The sequence below is a fragment of the Nycticebus coucang genome, chromosome 9, assembly GCF_027406575.1.
Source record: "Nycticebus coucang isolate mNycCou1 chromosome 9, mNycCou1.pri, whole genome shotgun sequence".
Lineage (NCBI taxonomy): Eukaryota > Metazoa > Chordata > Mammalia > Primates > Lorisidae > Nycticebus > Nycticebus coucang.
Genome location: NC_069788.1, coordinates 54,425,583 through 54,445,558, shown reverse-complemented (window position 1 = coordinate 54,445,558; position 19,976 = coordinate 54,425,583). Strand labels below are relative to the sequence as shown.

The 19,976-nt window shown below is 37.3% G+C and overlaps 1 protein-coding gene across 10 annotated transcripts in view; it reads right to left on the bottom strand.

Annotated features, from left to right (window-relative positions):
* LOC128593294 (cytidine monophosphate-N-acetylneuraminic acid hydroxylase) overlaps nt 1-19,976 on the bottom strand; it is a 182,699-nt gene that overhangs the window by 68,858 nt on the left and 93,865 nt on the right. For 5 of the 10 annotated variants that reach the window (XM_053601183.1, XM_053601184.1, XM_053601189.1 and 2 more), the window contains exons 2-3: nt 6,527-6,730; nt 2,621-2,712 (exon numbers count right to left, since the gene is read on the bottom strand). In XM_053601183.1, coding sequence (XP_053457158.1) covers nt 2,621-2,712; nt 6,527-6,730 — 296 coding nt within the window. Of the gene's footprint in view, nt 1-2,620; nt 2,713-6,526; nt 6,731-6,895; nt 7,209-7,240; nt 7,260-7,409; nt 7,473-19,976 lie in introns of those variants that run through there. The other 5 variants (XM_053601185.1, XM_053601187.1, XM_053601192.1 and 2 more) reach the window with 5 other exon arrangements.

Below are 19,976 nucleotides of genomic sequence, written 5' to 3'. Positions count from 1 at the left end.
CAGATGAATACTGGGCTCTCAGGGGAGATAGAGGAAATGGCCCTCTCTTCAATTATGTGCCACATATGGTCACCAGAATTCTGAAATGGCTTTTTCCCCCAGAGATTAACTTTTCACCATTTCCTTCTTCCCATGCATCCTTCAAATCTCTTCTTTAAAAATAGAGCCATTATTTTTCCAACTGCCTCTATAGTGAGAGAGGGAAGTCTAAGGGTTAGAACAACTCCTATTCCTTAACTCCCACAAACCACAAGCTCCACCATCCAGCTTTCTTCCTTTTTCTCCTGCACGCCCTCATATGAAACACAAACCTCTGTGCATATTAATGGGTGGAAAAGAAGGGGACACGGACATCTCATTAGTAACTTTTGGGCCAACATTCCACTGGCTAAGGATATTCTAGTATTATCTTTCTTTTACTTTCTAAATTCAAGAGCCAGTCAAAAAAACAAGCAAGCAGGACAGTCTGCTACTAATGGAGGAGAGATTATAAGTACGTAAACATTTATAGGCACAAAGAATATCTCGAGAAGGACCCATAAGAAACTAATCTAACAGTGGCTGCTTCTAGGGCAGAAACTCTGTGACTGGGAATCAGAGATGGAGAGAAGACTTACTTTCCACTGCATTTCATTTTGCACTTTTTAAAACATTTTACATGTGCATATATTCCCTATTTAAAATAAAATTTTAAAGAATACTCAGTAAAATATAATACCTTAAATTTCATACACACACTAGTATATAAACTATATCCCACAAAGGATGCTCCCTTTTAGTATAATATTTGTTTACTAAAAGCTATTATAAAGTGTTGTTAAAATTTACCAACTTAACATTTATGCACATGTTGAAACAAACATGGTTTTTCTCCTTAAAAAAAAAAATGAAGGGATGTTTTGGAGAATTCCTCTGTTTAGGTTTTAATGTTAATTATGGTCTTCAAAAAGTTTGTGGAAACAGCATATTATGAAAACACTCCACATGAATTTTATTTTATTGCATTAAAATAAACTCATACTAACTCGTTATGACATGTCTGACAGGATCTAGTTTGAGGCACTAAGAAGGATAAGTCATCAGTTTGAAAAAAGCCTCTATCAGAGCAATAAGATTTTGTTAAAATGGAAGTAAGAATAAATATAAAAATTATGGTGAAGCTTGTGTAGAAGAATGCTAAAATCATTGATGCTTTCTGAAAAGTTTATGCGGACAATGCCCCCAAAGAAACCAGAAGTTTACAAATGGACAATTCATTATAAGGGACAAGATGATATGGAAGATGAAGCAAGCCTGCAGGGGCAGGCCATCCACATGGATTTGCAGGGAAAAATTTCATCTTATTCACACCCTAACTGATTAACAGCACAAACAACAGCTGACATCACAATTGGTTCAGCTTGATAAGAGCAGAGCTTTCAATGGAAATTTTAAGCAGGATCAAGATCCTGAACCATTCCTTTACAGGTTTACCATTTGTTACGGGAGATGAAATACAGCTTTACCCGTGCAATCCTCAAGACAAAGTACAATCAAAACAATGGCTTCTAGAGGTGGAAGTGGTCCAGTCCAAAGCAAAAGTGGGCTGGTAAAGAGCAAAGATCATGGCAACAGTTTTCTGAAATGCTCAAGGCATTTGGCTTGTTGACTTTCTGGAGGGCCAAAGAATAATAATATCTGCCTATTATGAAAGTGTTTTGAGGAAGTTAGCCAAAGCTTTAGCAGAAAACATGCCCAGGAAAGCTTCCCAGAGAGTCCTTCTCCACCACAACAATGCTCCCACTCATTCCTCTCATCACACAAGGGTAACTTGGAAGAGTTTCAGTGGGGAATTATCAGGCATCCACCTTATAGCCCTGATTTGGCTTCTCCTGACTTCTTTTTGTTTCCTAATCTTAAAAATTTTTTAAGGGGCATCCATGTTTGTTTGTTTTTAGTTAGTAATGTAAAAAAACACTACATTAACGTGGTTAATTTCCAGCAGCTCCAGCAGCTCAGTGGGTGGGGTACTGGCCACATACACCAAGGCTGGTGGGTTTGAACCCAGCCCAGGCCAGCTAAAACAACAATGACAACTGCAACAACAACAAAAAAATAGCTGAGCATTGTGGTGGGCACCTGTAGTCCCAGCTACTTTGGAGGCTGAGGCAAGAGAATGGCTTAAGCCTAGGAGTTTGAAGTTGCTGTGAGCTGTGATGCCAGAGCACTCTTCCCAGGGCAACAGCTTGAGACTCCATCTCAAAAAAAAAAAAAATTCCCTAGGACCATCAGTTCTTTAGAGATGGACTAAATGGCTGGTATCATTGCTTATAAGCATCTTGATTAGCGGTTCTCAACCTGTGGGTCGCAACCCACAGGAACTGTATTAAAGGGCCGTGGCATTAGGAAGGTTGAGAACCACTGATCTTGACTGTGATGGAGCCCATGTTGAGAAATAAAGCTTATATTTTTAATTTTTATCTTTTAATTCCATTTTTCCATGAACTTTCTGAAGTCCCCTCATATGTAAAGAAATCTAACAGTTTAAAATCAGAACACATCCAAAGCTTCAAGTGAGATCGGAAAAAGTTGAAAAGAAGAACCCGATAACATAACAACAGAATATACTGATGATATTTACCCAGCTCATCTTGACAGAAGCTTTCTGGAGGATTGATATACTTCATGGTGCTCACGTCTAACTTCCAGTTGTGTTTTGTGCATCTAACAGACCTGGATGAAAATTGTATTTAGGTTTATAAAATGGTAAAGATAAAAGTTAATACTGATTAGGCATTGATGCATTACTTTATAATAAAATTAAATTAATTATGATGACATTAGTTGGGTGAACACAAAATACATGAAAGAAAAACTATCAATAGCTAATATTCAAATATCTAGGGAAATATAAACTAACCATCAATAGGTAATTTACAAAATGAAGATAGGGCAGCACCTGTGGCTCAGTGAGTAGGGCACCGGCCCCATATACGGAGGGTGGCGGGTTCAAACGCGGCCCCGGCCAAACTGCAACAAAAAATAGCTGGGCTTTGTGGCAGGCGCCTGTTGTCCCAGCTACTGGTGAGACTGAGGCAAGAGAAACGCCTAAGCCCAAGAGCTGGAGGTTGCTGTGAACTGTGATGCCACGTGAGACTCTGTCTCCAAAAAAAAAAAAAAAAGAAGAAGAAGAAGAAGATAAACTCCATGTCACAAAATGACACGTTAGAGATCAGTAGAGACAACAGAATAAAATAGTCTTGGGAAACAGCTGTCTTACAAAAGTCAACCTAGATGAGATCCCGTGGAGCCAATAGAGGGGAAGACTAGTTATAAACACATATCTGTGATTGACACTCATTCTGCAATCCTTCACCTCTAGAATAGTATTCAACTACAGTTTTCATATTTCAAAGAAAAGATTTCATTATAGTTTAAAGTTTCAGACCAGAGTCGCAAGATAAAACAAGGGATGCTCAGATAAATCTGAATTTCAGATAATAAATAATTGTTAAATATAAATACACTTCACACAATGTTTGAGACATACTTATTCTGAAAACTTGTTATTTAACTGTAATTTACATTTAACTGAATTATCTGTTAACTCCAGCCACCATGTTTCAGAATGAGAACCAGACTGTAACAAACAAGCTACTTAGTGCCTCTTTCCCCCATAATTTCTTTTCAGATCTTCAAGGGAGTTGGGATGGTTGGTGGTGAAGTATAAACAATTCTATTTCTTGTCTTTATTTTAGTAGCATTTCTGGTGAAGTTTCTGTTGTTTGGGTTTTTTCAAAGAATTAAATAATTTTTTTTACAAAGAAATATGTCTCAAACCAGATACATCAACTTTTTAAAAACTAAAAGCATCTACTTTAACATATTAGTGAATCATGCTGACTTTTCTTAGCTTTATTAGATCTAGAATTTCTTATGTTCTTTCCTAATTATAAGGCAAAAAACATATTCCACACTTCAATTTATGAAGGATCATTTTGTAACACCTGCTTTATCATCAGTGTGTACCCAACAGCCTTTTAGTAATTAAGATGGAACATTCCAGCTGCAGCTACTTAGCATACTGGGCCTTAAAGGGGGAAATGAGAAAAACCATGTGCTTATGGGGGGCAGACAGATAGGTGGGAGAACACAACTTCACAGACAGGTTGTGAAAAACTGTTAGACTTTAAAAACGAGAAGCTGTGGTTGTGTCGTTTTGGTTATGAGTCAAGATGATAAATGACTGGTAGAATAGAACTGTAGGTCCCTGTTCTTGACGGGAACCTGGAAAGTGAAAAAGACATTTTCTCCACATGAATAGCTACAAAGACACCCAAGCAGAAGTAACCAAATTCAAAGAAGTAGACGTGAGAGTATGAGTTACCAAAAGGCATGCAGGCTCAACATTCAAGTTGCTTGCTGGGCTGCATCAATACAGTGGTAGAACTTGGCTTTCTCATTTGCAGAGAAGCTAAGAGAACTAACTGGGTTAGCCTATCAGCAGAGGATGGTAGAACTAGTATCAATCACCCCCAAGGCTTTGTATGAAAGAGAGAAAGGCTAGTCGATGGTAAAGCTTCTGGGTATACCTAGATGAGCAAACCAGATACAAAAACAATGTGAGTTCTTGTAACTATTCCCTGCACTCAAGAAGCTCATGGCATAGAAATAATAATAGTAGCTGTAACCCACTTCTATTGGGTGCTCCCCATATGGCATTCTTTTAAGTGCTTTTTTGTGTTTCTCAGCAATCTGATAAAGGAGGTAATATTTTCATCTTCATTTTAAAAATGAGAAGATTGAGGCCCAGAAAAGGAACTTTCTCCAAGATTATTACTGAGCTGGTAAGTGGTTGAGCCAGTATCTTAGCCGGACAGTCTATAGGGACAATGATGCCTTTAACCAATAAGTTTTGACAGCTCCTTAAATGGCTGGCTAAGGGGACACTGTGTGAAAGAGCTCACTGAGAGAAACAACTGTGCCTGAGGCATCCCTACCTTGAATGCACTGAGCAGATGGAAGCCAATCAAAGCAGGCTTCCAGTAAATTACCTACATGTTCTGTAAGAGTGGTCAGCTAAAAAAAGATGTCCCAGGCTCAGCACTCGTAGCTCAGTGGTTAGGGTGCCGGCCACATACATGGGGTTGGCAGGTGTGAACCCAGCCCCGGCCTGCTAAACAACAATGACAACTACAACAACAACAAAAATAAAATAGCCAGGCATTGTGGTCAGCACCTATAGTCCCAGCTACATACCTGAGACTAGCAATCTCAAGAGTTTGAGGTTGCTGTGAGCTGTGACGCCATGGCCCTCTAGGACGGTGACAAAGTGAGACTCTGTCTCAAAAAAAAAAAGTCCTATTAACTAATTTGGGCATATTTATAGTGAAAATATATTCATTGTTTATCTAAAATGCAAATTTAACTGGGACTTTCCAATTTTTTTTTATTTTTATTTTTATTTTCCAATCTGGCAGCCCCGTCTGAGAAGCTAAGCAAGATATAGATGCAATAATGGTTAGCATCTAAAAATCTAGTAATATTTGAGTCTGGACCCTGAAACTAGCTATGCAGTGAAGCAAATTTGTGTGCAGGTGTGAGAACATTCTAAACTTGGGCAACTGTCTTCTATACAATTACAGCAGGAAACTCTTGTACAAACCCCAGTTCCCTCTGGTTGTACTAGTACTTAACTGTCCACAAATGACCTGAAAAATAACATGGACAATGCAGAGGAAGAAAAAAGCCTAACACCAAATGACTAAAACCATACAGATTAAGTAAGGTTAAAGTAAAGTTTGAAAGATGGGGTTAACCACTCACAGCATTACTGGTGTTGTGAATCAGGCTGACAGCATACACCCTAGGACCCTTCCGGGTTCAGCTAGGCAGTACCACTAACTCCTTAGCAGTCATTGAAAACAGGAACTAAAAGTTGTTTAATTTTATTCTGTTATGGTGGCTGCACTGGGGAGACTTAATCTATAGGGCAGGGGGCAGATTAGTTCTTCTAAGAAGTGAACAGAAGAGCCACTGTTTAGGGTGGAGGCAGTTAGGACTCAGCCGTTTTTGTTTTCTAAATATAACTAGGCTTCCAGGAAAATTCTGTCTGCTTTGGGGCAGGGTTTGGACAAGTGCCTCCCTGCACACACACACATATTTCTGAGGGAGCAGGGAAGGAAACTTTTAGGAGGAGGCTTGGGTCTTAACCTTGGGTCTGATTTTGAACACAAAATCAGATATATGTGTGCCTTCTCCCTGGATACCCAGACACTCACACACACAAACACATATAACCTAGAGGTTTTATTATCTATCAAACTAAAATAAATTTTAAATTAGAGTTCTTATGAGAGAGGGGAAGATGTAGTAAAATACACAATGTTGAGATCAGAGAGATGTCCTAAATGAGCAAAAGGTACAAAACTTACTAGGGGGAGTCATATGCCGATTGGCTCATTTCAAATTTCTAGATGAACACATTTCCTGTCAAATCTAATTGCAAAAATGAGTCACCAGTGAGAAAGCAAAAGACTCCCGGTACCTTCCATCTAAATCCTCGATATCCTTTATGAACAGGCCTCCTTGGTGCTTGCACATGTTCTTGCATGCTCTCAGGTGACACCTGTCCTTGTATAAGATGTAGTCTTTGCCAGTGCTCTTATTTCGGAAGAAATTGATTCCCTCCTTAAGATTGGCAACCTCAAGAGGTGATAGACACAGCAGGATCTCAGCTCTTTGTTCAACACTATGAAAAAACAAACATTTTGAGAGGAAAGATTAATAATGTTAGATTTTAAGAGAATCATTTAGAACTGACAGCTCAAACCCCCTTTTCACGGAAATATTTCAGCAGCCCCTCCCTCAAGTCCCCAGGCAAGGTGGCTGTCCCGATGGTGCGCTTTCTCCCTACCTTGAAGGGCTGTAATTATACATCCTACTTGTTGGGCGTCCCTTTGCCCTCTCCTAGAGAACTAACACCCCTCTTACTTGCCTGCCCGCAGTCTGCCGGCTTCTCTCTGAGGGCATTTGGACAGAAAAACAGTTGCTCTTTTCGCTTGTCTTGTTCACTTGTTCCCACTAGTTGGCCTGGAGAGAGAACGTTCACCCCAGCTTATTATTTCCGTTGATAGGTTCCGCCCTCTACCACACCTCTTTTAAAAGCCTGTCACTATTCAGAAGCCACTGCAGTCTCTCCCTCTTTCCCAGACTTTCACATCTGGATTTCCCTCTGCCTGACACACAGCTCCTTCCTCACCCTCACCACGCAGCATCAGCCTTGGTTCAAGCACAACTGAGTCATCCCGGGCGTGGTTGAGCCTTCGACTCAGATGCCCCTACCCAGGTCCAGGCTAACATCCCTAGGGCACATCTCTGCTCTGTAAAACATTATTAGACGGTGCCTGACACCCTGCCCTTTTACTCACACGCAGGCACTTTCTAAAGCGCTCTGTATCTGCTCTGGTTTCTCTCCCCACCACTCGGCAAACTGCCTGCCGCGGAGCCTTTTCTAGCTAGTTCCTCTCTACTTAATTAACCTCCTCCCACCCCACCCCACCCCCGCAACTGCGCTCAATTTAACTAACTTACAAACAGCTCCAACAGAAAATGATTTCATGTTTTTCCTTGAAAAAACACGTCACACTTCTCAAACCCCAATCTCTAAACAGTTTCTCTTTATAATGCAACTCTGGGTCCTAATAAATGTACGTAGTAAAGGTCGTAACCTTCCTTTGCCAGGAAGGGTTTCAAAAATAGCTTCTGCAAGTCGGCGATATGAAATCTGGCACATGTTGTTTAATTTTACATTCTACTTCAAAGAAAAAGTGTCCCAAATTCTCTTCCCGTGTTAAAATTGATTTGGAGCCCAAGCACACTTGTGGCATTTTTACTTTCATTTTAAGAAGTACTGCGCATTTCTGAAATGGGATAAAAATGATTTTAAAAACATGGAAAGGTAGGGAATAACAGAAAAGCTAATTCCAGTTTTAAACCTGTGAAAGCATAGCCCAATAATTATGATCCATTTCCTGAAAAAAAGATTCTTCTTGTTACCTCTGTCCCAAATTTCTGGTAATTCTGTTTACAATAGACTTGAAATTATTCAAAATAATATATTCCACGTGTTATTTCATAGGAAGGACTCCATTCTAAATTTCATGACTTTCTTTTTTGACTTTGTTCCTGTGAGTGCAAATATCTGACACCAAGTCTAAGCAAGCACTGAGGCAATTACTGCAATAATTATTCCAAAAGTATAAAAGGATAATCTATTTTACTTGATTGAACGGATTATATAGCCAAAGTTCTGTGTTAGACTGTAAGCTGTTTCATGCTCCACGTAAAGCATGTTGACCTAACTATACCTTTGTTTTCATTTGCATGTGAAGTCCCATTGGAGCAGAAGGCAAAAGAAAAAAAAATGTGTGCTCCTCTATACATGGGTTTTTGGGGTTTGTTTTTTGGTTGGGGGTTTTTTGTTTGTTTTGAGACATTGTCTCACTCTCTGGCCCTGGTAGAGTGCAGTGGTGTCATAGCTCACAACAACCTCAAATCTTGGGCTTCAGCACCTCTTGCCTCAACTTCCCAAGTAGCTGGGACTATAGGCTTGCACCACAACGCTCAGCTGTTTTTTTCTTTTTATTTATTTATTGAGACAGAGTCTCACTATGTCACCCTCAGTAGAGTGCTATTCTATCACAGCTCACAGCAACCTCCAACTCTTGGGCTTAAGCAATTCTCTTGCCTCAGCCTGCCAAGTAGTTGGGACTACAGGCTCCTGCCACAACGCCCCAGCTATTTTTTTGGCTGTAGTTGTCATTATTGTTTGGCAGGCCCGGGCTGGGTTGGAACCCGCCAGCCTAGGTGTATGTGACCTGCGCCCTACCCACTGAGCTGTGGGTGCTGCCCATATTTTTTTTTTTACAAAGAACTAGGTTACATTGATTGCATTTGTTAGGTAAAATCCCTCTTATAATTGTATCCTGCCCCCAAAAGGTGTGTCACATACCATGACTCCCCCCCACCCCCTTCCCTCCCTCTCTCTGCTCTCCCCTTCCCCATCATGTACTAGGTCATTACTTGAGAATGAGTACATAGAGAATGAGTACATTTCTCATATGAGAAATGAGTACATAGAATTCTTGCGTCTCTATTTTTGTGATGCTTTACTAAGAATAATGTATTCCACTTCCATCCATGTTAATAAAAAAGATGTAAAGTCTCCATCTTTTTAAATGGCTGGATAGTATTCCATGGTATGAATATACCACAGCTTATCACTCCATTCCTGGGTTATTGGGCATCTGGGCTGTTTCCACATTTTGGCGATTGTAAATTGAGCTGCGATAAATAGTCTAGTGTAAGTGTCCTTATGGTAAAAGGATTTCTTTTCTTCTGAGTAGATGCACAGTAATGGGATTACAGGATCAAATGGGAGGCCTAGTTTGAGTTCCTTGCGAGTTCTCCATACTTCCTTCCAAAAAGGTTGTATTAGTTTGCAGTCCTACCAGCAGTGTAAAAGTGTTCCCTTCTCATGATTCAGCAATTGTGCTCATTGATATTTACCTAAAGAAGTTAAAAAGTTACATTCACACAAAAACCTACACACAGATGTTTATAGCAACTTTATTCATAATTGTCTAAACTTGGAAGTAATCCAGATGTTCCTCAATAGGTAAAAGAATAAATACACTTGCTACATCCAGTCAATGGATTATTTAGCACTACAAAGAAATGAGCAGTCAATCCATGAAGGATGTGAAGGAAATGTATATGCATATTACCAAGTGAAAGAAGCCAATCTGAAAAGACTATATGCTGTATGATTCCAACTATATGACATTCCAGAAAAAGGCAAAATGTAGAGACAGTTGTTGCCAGAGGTTAGGAGTGAAACAGCAATGAATAGGGAAGCACAGGAGATATTTAGAGTAGTGAAACCATCCTGCATGATACTATAATTGTGTATACATATTATTATACATATGTCAAAACCCATAGAATGAACAACACCAAGAATGAACTCTAATATAAACTATGAACTTTAGGCAATAGTAATGTGTCAATGTACATTTATTGATTGCAACAACCTACCGCTCTAGTGCAGGATGTTGAAAGTGGGAGAGGTTATGTATGTGTGGGAAAAGAGAATATATGGGAGCTCTCTGTAATTTTTGCAGTGAATATAAACTGCTCTAAGAAATAAAGTCTATTTAAAAAAAAAACTAATGGGCTCTCAAATCACAAAAGATAGGTCTGAACCATTAATGCATATTGCTAAGTAAAAAACCTAGTCTGCAAAAGCTACATGATTTCAACTATATGATGGTCTGAAAAAGAAAAAACTACAGAAATAATAGAAGAATCAGTGATTATCAGAGTTCCAGAAAGAGAGGTAAGTGTTGAATAGGGGAAGCATGCAGGATATTTCAGATGGTGAAATTATTCTCTATTATACTGCAATGGTGTACACATGACAATTTATATTTGTTAAAACTCATAGTGCTTTACAACACAAAGAATGAACTTTAATGTAGTTAAATTTTTACAAAATTATTTAGGCAGACAGGAGATCCCAGGAAAGAATGCAGACTATAACAAAAGAACGCAACTATATTACAAATGTATGAAACAACCTAGCTGAAGTATGGGGGAAAGGTGCCGGCCAAAGTATCTTCGGAAATGAATGGCGTCTGTAACACCAAAGGGCAAAGGAACTGCCTACAAGCACTGTGCTCTAGTTGATAAAGTTGTTTTGCATGAGAATATGAGTTAACAGTTTTGGTATTTCTGTACCTGTATGCTGGAATTGCATAATTAAATAAATGAATGACAATAGTGAGAGCCATTTCTCACCATTAGGATGAGAATTTATCAATAAGCAAGGGTAGGAAGCTAGAATAACCCATGCAATAATGGGTCAGAATTAGAGACATCAGTTTGAAAGTATGTTTAGCTTAATATAGAAACTAGTAGACACAGATAAACGTATTTATAGATACTTGTATATACTTCCACAGGTTAATATCCAAACATTTATTTCCATGCTAAGTCAGCAGAGAGTTCCTACAAGCAATAATACCCATAACAAGCATATCTAGCACTCAGATCTTATGGGGTGTCCAACCTTTTTTTTCTTCTGCTATACATTGGGAGAATAAGAGTTGTCTTGGACTACACATTAAATACACAAACACTGATGAAAGCTGATGAGCAAGAAAAAAAAGAAAGAGAAAGGTCTGTGCATACTTTTCATGATATCCAACACCACAGATAAGCAAAACAGTCCTCAAATAATCTGCATATAGCCTGCAGGCCTCAGGTTGAATACCCTGGAACATCATTCTCCAATAAAAGTAACCAGGACTCCTTTAAGAAATGCCTGATTCCATTTTAATTTACTGATGGTATTGATATTTTTAATATAATATCATACATTACATAATTATTCTTCATTATGAAATTATAAGATGAAAATGAAAAGAAAAAAAAAAAAAGAAAGAAAGAAAAGAAATGGCTGATTCCAGGACTGGTACAGGAAATAGACCAGATGAGTCTGAAGCATCTTATAGTGGCAGAGGGTAAAGAAGGGCTAACATAACAAACTAACCCCCTATAGATATACAGGGTTATGTCAAATCAAAGGAATAAAGGAATTAGTTGAAAGAACTCCCAATGACCAAAGCTGGAATATTATGCAATAAAGTACTATTAGATTATAACCCAAACTATAAAATAAATATTCATGAGTCATACTCATATAAATAAATGATTGAATAAACAAATAAGTGAGGAAGTGGTTTTAGAACAGAGCAGTTCCAAATAATTTGTGTAGAAGCCCAGCCCTCAAGGAAGGGGAACATAAATGCTCACCTTTAAATGTGGACTTCACATAGGGACTTCTTGTTAAAGAATACAGTATATAAGTGAGGGCAGAGGGAGTAGCTTTTGCCGTAGAGAAATGTCATAAACACAACCTCATCCAGGTGATCAAAGTCAATAGCAACAGCAATTAATTATGTTATAATAGTATGTAACTTCGATATGATATAATGAAAATGGCATTATACCTCTGTAGTTTTCCTCCTCAAAACTCATAACCTCAGTCTAATTATGAGGAAAAACTCAGATAAATTCCAATAGGGAGCCATCCATCCTGCAAAATACTTGAAACTGTCAAGGTCATCAAAAGCAAGAAAAGTTTGAGCAACTGTAATAGCTAAGAGAAGCCCAAGGGGACATGATGACTAAATAGATGTGACCTTGGAACAACAGCAGAAAAAATCAGGTAAAACTGAGGCTATCTGAATAAACTATTCAGAGCATTAAAGCAAGAATGTTAAGTCAAAGATGTAAGGATTAGAAAGAAAAAAATATTTTTCATTATTTGAAAATAGTTGTATTGTATATATAAACATCCCAAAGTGCCCACATATAAATAGGACTCTGTGAAAATTTAGCACAGTTATGAGATACACCAAAAAAAGCTTGAGAAATCAACTTATTCTCATACCAGCAACAAATATTAAGAAAATTAAATTTTTAGAAAATACTATTTTCAAATAGCATAAAGTATGAAATATCAAGGAATAAGCCTAACAAAAGATGTGAAGATCGCTACAGAGAATATTATACAAATCTGTTGAAAGACATTAAGTATATCTATAGATGGAAGTCGTATATTCATAGATTGGAAGCTCAGTATTATGAAGATATCAATTTATAACAAACTGATTTATGGATTTTCTATAATCCCTATCAAATCTTCAAAATTTGTGTTTGTTTGTTTTCTGTTTCATTTTATTTACAGCTTTAAAACTTATTCTAAAATTTATTAGAAAATGCAAAGGCCCAAAAAGAAAGAAAACATTCTTGAAGAAGAACAAGTTGGGAGAGGACTTTTCCTATTAATATCAAGACTTATTATAAACTATAATAATTAAGATAGTGTAGTACTGGTTCAATGATAGACAAAATAACAAAGGAAACAAAATAGAGACCTGGAAGCAAATTCACATATTTACTAATATTCAGTAAGTTACACTGTAATCAGTAGGAAAAGGATAAACGTTCCTACAAATCCAGAGCCCCTTTTGAGAAAATAAGTTGTACTTTTAACTTATACTATAGACAAAGGCAATTCCAGACAGATTAAAGACTTATACTCAAAAGGCGAACAATCAAGATTTTGGAAATATTTAGGAAAAAATTTTCATGATCTTGGAATAGAGTGAATTTTTTTCAACAAAACACAAAAGACATCCCCCCCCACAGAAATTATTGACATTTTAGATCAGATTAAAAGGTAACTTATATTCATTCAAAAATACCATGCAAGAGTAAAAAAATAAGACACATATCCAATATTTGTGACACACACATGATGAGGAACTTCTGTGCAGAATATATAAGAACTTTTATAAATCAGTAACAAAAAGACAACATACAAAAAAAAAGGTAAAAAGATTTGAACTTCAAAAAACAGAATATCCAAATGGTGAATAAACCACATGTAAAGACAGCTCATCCTCCCTAGTAATTGGGGAAGTGAAAATTAAAACCACAATGTGATACTACTATATCTACTAGAATAACTAAAAGTAAAGCAACTGAAAATACCAAGTATTGCAGATGGGGAGTGTGGAAACTCTCACACGTTACTAACGGGAATGCAATGTATTTCAATCTCATTGGAAAATAGTGTAGCAATCTCTAGTAAAATAGAAAATACACGTATACTGTGATATAGCAATTCTCCTAGCTAAGTGTTAACATGAAAGAAATCCACCCAACTCAGCAATTATTCATATTGGCCCCAAATTGAAAATAATTCAAATGTACAACAATAAAATAATAAATTACATATAGTAAATAAATAAATGATGCATTATAACAGTGAAATATCATGCTGTGAAATACAATACATAAATGTAAATAAACCAATTAAGACTACTTTAAGCAACACCCACCATGTCCAAACACAATGCTGCATAGGAGTGAAATTCACACATACACATACCCAGAAATACATGTAATGTAATATAGTTCAAATACATTTTTTTCAACAAACTAAAGTATATTATTTTCAAAAGTGAGAACAGAGCAACATATCCTATATAGGGGAGAGAGTTATAATCAGAAAGAGTCACATTACATACAATACAGCTAAAGCATGACATAGAGGCAAATTTATATATTTAAATGGCTATAATAGAAAAGAAGAAAGATCTTAAGACAATAATCTAGCCTCCAAATTTAGATCTAGAAAAAGAAGAGCAAAACTAAACCTAAAAAATAACAGAGTAGAAACAAATAGAAAAAAAATGGAAACAACAGAAAAATCAGTTTGAAAAATCAGCAAAATTGACAATTAGGTAGGCTGATGAAGATAAAAAGAAAAAACACAGATCACAAACATCAAGAATGAAAAAGAAGACATGACCATCAATCTTATACATCTTAAAAGGAATAAGAGAATACTACAAACAACTGTATGCCAACAAATTAGATAATTTAAGCAAAGTAGAAATTCCTAGAGGAAGAAACACAAATTGCTAGAACGGACTCATGAATAAACCTCTGACAGGTAAAGAGGTTGAATAAGTAATTTAAAATCTTTCCACTACAAAAACCCGGGCCCAAATGGCTTCACTAGTGAAATCCGCCAAACATTTGGAGAAGAATTAATATTGATCCTTTATAAACACTTCCAGACAAAATGACATATATCCCAGTAATGCAGAATTGATTTAACATCTGAAAATCAATTAATGTAACATATCATATTAATAAAATAAGAGGTAAAAAACACATGATAAACTCAAAGATGCAGAAAACATTGTGAGGGTATTCAGTATACCACCTGGATGAAGGGCTGAACTACAATTTACCTTAGCAACGCAAACCTAATCATCTGTAGCCTATCTTAATCTGAATTTAAAAAAAAAAAAGATGCGGAAAAAAACATTAGGAACAAACCCAACAACCTTTCATGATTTAAAAAGAATACATTACAAACTAAGAATAAAAAGGAATTTTATCAATTTGTTTTTTCTTTTTTTTAAATTTCAAATTAATATGATGGTACAAACAGGTTATAATGTTTACATTTGTTAGGTAAAGTCTCTGTTGTAGTTGCGTCCCATACCCAGTAGGTGAGCCATATACCCTTACCTGGTGCCTATTGAGAGGGAGCACACCCATCTCTCTTCTTCCTTTCCTCTCCGCCCTCCCCCACTTCTCCCATCTTGAATTGAATTGAGTTTTTCTCTTATGTGGGTGTATTAAATTGTCTACTGACTTCATAATAGTATTGAGTACACTGAATATATGATTTTTCATTCTTGTTATACTTTACTATGAAAACTGTGTTTCAGCTACATCAAGGTTAATACAAATGTGTAAAGTTTCCATCTTTTTATGGCTGAATAGTATTCCATGGTGTACATATACTATAGTTTATTAATCCATTCCTGAGTAGATGGGCATTTAGGTTGTTTCCGCATCTTGGTGATTGTAAATTGAGCTATGGAAAAACAATCTAGTGCAACTGTCCTTATAATAAAAAGATTTTTTTTCTTCTGGGTAGATGCCTAGTAATGAAATTGCAGGATCAAATGAAAGGTCTATTTTGAGTTACTTGAGGATTTCCCATACTTCTTTCCAAAGAGGTTGTATTAGTTTGCAGTCCCACCAACAGGGTCAAAGTGTTCCCTTCTCTCCACAGCTTCTGCAGCTTTGGAACTTTGTGATGTGGGCTATTCTCACTCAGGTTAGGTGGTATCTCAGAGTGATTTGTATTTCTCTGATTAGGGACAATGAGCATTTTTTCATATGTTGTTAGCCACTCCTCTGTCTTCTTCAGAGAAGGTTCTATTCATGTCTCTTGCCCAGTGATAGATGGGATTGTTTGCCTCTTTCTTTGTTGATTAATTTGAGTTCTCCATAGATTCCAGTTATCAACTCATTGTCAGACCCATAACATGAAGGTATCTTTTCCCATCTGAAGGCTATCTGCTTTTTTTTTTCCCACAGTGCTTTTTTTTTTTTTTTTTTGGTGGGTTTTTTTTTTTTTTGGCTGGGGCTGGGTTTGAACCCACCACCTCCGGCGTATGGGACTGGCGCCCTACTCCTTGAGCTACAGGCACCGCCCTATCTATTTGCTTTAATTGTTGTGTCCTTAGCTGTTCAGCTTTTCAGCTTAATTGAGTCCCATTTGTTTGTTTTTGCCACTGTTGTTATGATTATAAGTGAAGTATTCTTCATGTAATCTTTCCCCAGCCCAACATTATTAAGAGTTTTCCCCATGATTTCTTCTAGGATTTTATCCTTTAATGTCTTACACATAAATCTTTTATTCATCTTGAGTCAATTTTTATAAGTGGTGAAAGGGGTGGGTCCAAGTTTCAGTATTTTACATGTGGTTATCCAGTTCTCCCAACACTATTTATCGAATTGGGATTTGTTTCACCAGTATATGCTTTTGTTTGGTTTATTAATGATCACATAGTGATAAAAGACAGGTTTCATCTCTTGGTTTTCTATTCTGTTCCATATGTATATGTCTCTATTTTTATGCCAATAACATGCTGTTTTGATTACCGTGGACTTGTAATACTACCTAAAGTCTGGTAGAGTGATGCCTCTGGCTTTGTTTTTATTTCTAAGAATTGCCTTGGAATATGGGGTGTTTTCTGGTTCCATATAAAATGAAGAACTATTTTTTCCAATTCTTCCAAGTATGATGATGGTATTTTAAAGAGGATTACATTAAATCTGTAGATTGCTTAGACATTTTACAATGTTTCCAGCCAAGAGCATGGCATGTTCTTACATTTGTTAATATCTTCTACTATTTCTTTTCTTAGGGTTTCATAATTCTCTTTGTAGAGATCTTTTATCTCCTTTGTTAGGTATATTCCTAGGCATCTCATTTTCTTCGAAGCTACTGTGAAGGGAATTATGTTCTTGAATTTGCTTCTCAACATGGCTGTTATTGGCATATACAAAGGCTACTGATTAGTGAACCTTGATTTTATATTCTGAGACGTTACTGTATTTCTTGATGACTTCCAGGAGACTTATAGTTGAGTCTCTGGGATTTTCTAAGTATAAAATCGTGTAATTGACAAAGAGCAAGACTTTGACCTCCTCTGCTCCCATTTGGATGCCCTTCATATCCTTTTCTTGCCTGACTGCGTTGGCAAAACTATGTTGACTAGTAATGATGATAGTCGACATCCTTGTCTGACTCCAGTTCTAAGCAGAAAAGCTTTCAGTTTTACTCCATTCAGTACAGTATCATAGATGCCTCCAATCAGTTTAAGATGTGTGCCATCTGGCCAGGCACAGTGGCTCATGCCTGTAATCCTAACACTCTGGGAGGCCTAGGCAGGTGGACTGCTTGAGCTCACGAGATCAACCTGAGCAAGAGTGAGACCCTGTCTCTAAAAATAGCCAGGAGTTGTGGTGGATCCCAGCTACTTGGGAGGCTGAGGGAAGAGGATCACCTGAGCAAACATAGTCCTAAGAGAGAAGTTTATCACATTATATGCCTATATCTGAAAAACAGAAAGAGAGCACATCAACAACTTAATGAAGCATCTCTAGGAAATTCATGTTGCTATGAACTATGATGCCATGGTACTCTACCCACCCATTTTTTTAAATATGTTTCAGTCCATATACCCTCACAAAATGAGACTTTCTCTAAAAAAAAAAAGAAAGAAAGAAAGAGAAAAGAAAAAGAAATGTGCCATCTATGCTTCCTTTCTTAAATGTTTTTGTTAGAAAAGGATGTTGAATTTTGGCTCGGCACCTGTAGCTCAGGGGCTAGGGTGGTGGCCACACACACTGGGGCTGGTGGGTTTGAACCCAGCCCAGGCTTGCTGAACAACAATGACAACTACAACAACAAAAAATAGCCAGGCATTGTGGCAGGCAGCTGTAGTCCCAGCTACCTGCGAGGCTGAGACAAGAAAATCACTTACCCCAAGATTTTGAAGTTGCTGTGAGCTGTGATGCCACAGCACTCTACTGTGGGTGACATAGTGAGACTCTGTCTTTAAAAAAAAAAGATAAGAAAGAAAAGGATGTTGAATTTTATCACATGCTTTTTCTGCATCTATTGAGAGGATCATATGGTCTTTGTTTTGCTTCTTTTCATATGGTGAATTAGATTTATGGATTTGCATATGTTAAAAGAATCTTATATCCCTGGGATGAAGCCTACCTGATCATGATGTATAATTTTTTTAATGTGTAGCTATAATCTATTTGCTAAGCTTTTATTGAGTATTTTGCATCAATATTCATTAATGAAATTGTCTGTATTTCTCCTTTTTAGTTGGATCTTTTCTTGATTTTGGAATCAGGGTGATGTTTGCTTTGTAAAACGTGTTGGGGAAGGTTCCTTCCTTCTCAGTGTTTGGAATAGGTTCTGCAGTATGGATACAAGCTCTTCTTTGAAGGTTTGATAGAATTCTGGCGTGAAACCATCTGGTTCAGAGTTTTTTTGTTGTTGTTGTGGTTCAGGGCTTTTCTTGTTGTTAGGATCTTTTTATTGTTTCTTCAACTTCAGTGTTTGATATTGGTCTGTTAAAGAGATCTATTTCTTCCTGGGTAAGTCTAGGGAGATGGTATGTTTCCAGGTATTGGTCCATTTCCTCCACATTGTCAAATTTCTGGGCACAGAGTTTTTTGTAGTAGTCAGGAGCAAGTGTCAGGATATATACCCAGCACTCTCCACTTTTCCTTGGCAACCCTCTCTTGGGTTCCCTTCTGTGACTATGCAAAAGCATGCTCTTGCTCTCTCTCTCTCTGAAATAAATCAGCTCTGCAGCACAAAAAAAAAAAAAAAGAGAGAGAGAGAGAGAGAAAGAAAAGAAAGACAAAAAGAAAAGAAAAAACTGGAGGAAGTTCAAGGATTTCTGGACCAATTAAAGTAAAAGATAGGACCATGAGTTGGCAGTAACATATACAAGCTTTATTGGGATGCTGCTTTAACAGGTTTACATGAAGAGGAAGTCCTTCACATCTTAAAACTGCCCAGAGGCTTAGGAGGGCATTATTTGAAAGAGGAGAAGAGCAAGAGAACATCCAGGGGGAAGGAAGAAAAGGTGGGTCAGTACAGCAAGGTGTCTCTGGTTGGAGAACTCAAAGGGCAGCAGATTTATACATGCATCTATTTATATGCATGTGTGTAGTTCTTTGAAATTTTATTTTATGCATTGATTTATGTAGCCATCACCATACTAAAGATATGTAACCCTTCCACCACTGCCAAGTTACACCCTCACCATTCTCATCCTCTAGCAGCCATTAAGGATTTACTATCCATCCTTATAATATAGTCATTTTGCAACTGGTGCATAAATGGAATCTTATTTTATTTTAAAAAAATAATATATAGATGTTTCAGTCCATATACCCTCCAGCTATTTCTCTCTCTCCTTTCCTTTATATCCAGACATACTTTTGTGGTCATTGTTTCTGCATACCTAACAGCTTGCTAGTTTTCTTCCTACATTTCTGGTTCCTCTTTGTTTCCTTTGTAGACACATCCTTCCTCTACTTAATCATTAAATGTTGTGTAGGTCCTCAAGGATAAGCTCTGGCCCCTCTTGACATTTTCTCCCTAAAGGATCTCAGTTATGCTCTTAGCTTCAATTATCTCCTGAACAGAAAGGACCCTCAGATACATTTATGGACAAACCCAAAACCACAAAGATATATCTGTACAGCTAAATGCCTTTTGTACACATCTACTTAGGTGTCCTCAAGATATCTGAAACTTAGCATATCCCAAATTCAACTCAGTGCATCACACCCATCCTAACCCTTCAAATGTGCACCATGACCCCTGTTAATTTTTACAGCTTCCTTTCTCTTTTCGTCATAGTCAAGTCAAACCCATTTATCTTACCTCTGAGTCTGTCTCACAACCACCCTCCTCTACCACCCTAATCTAAGCTACCACCATCACCATCTGGACC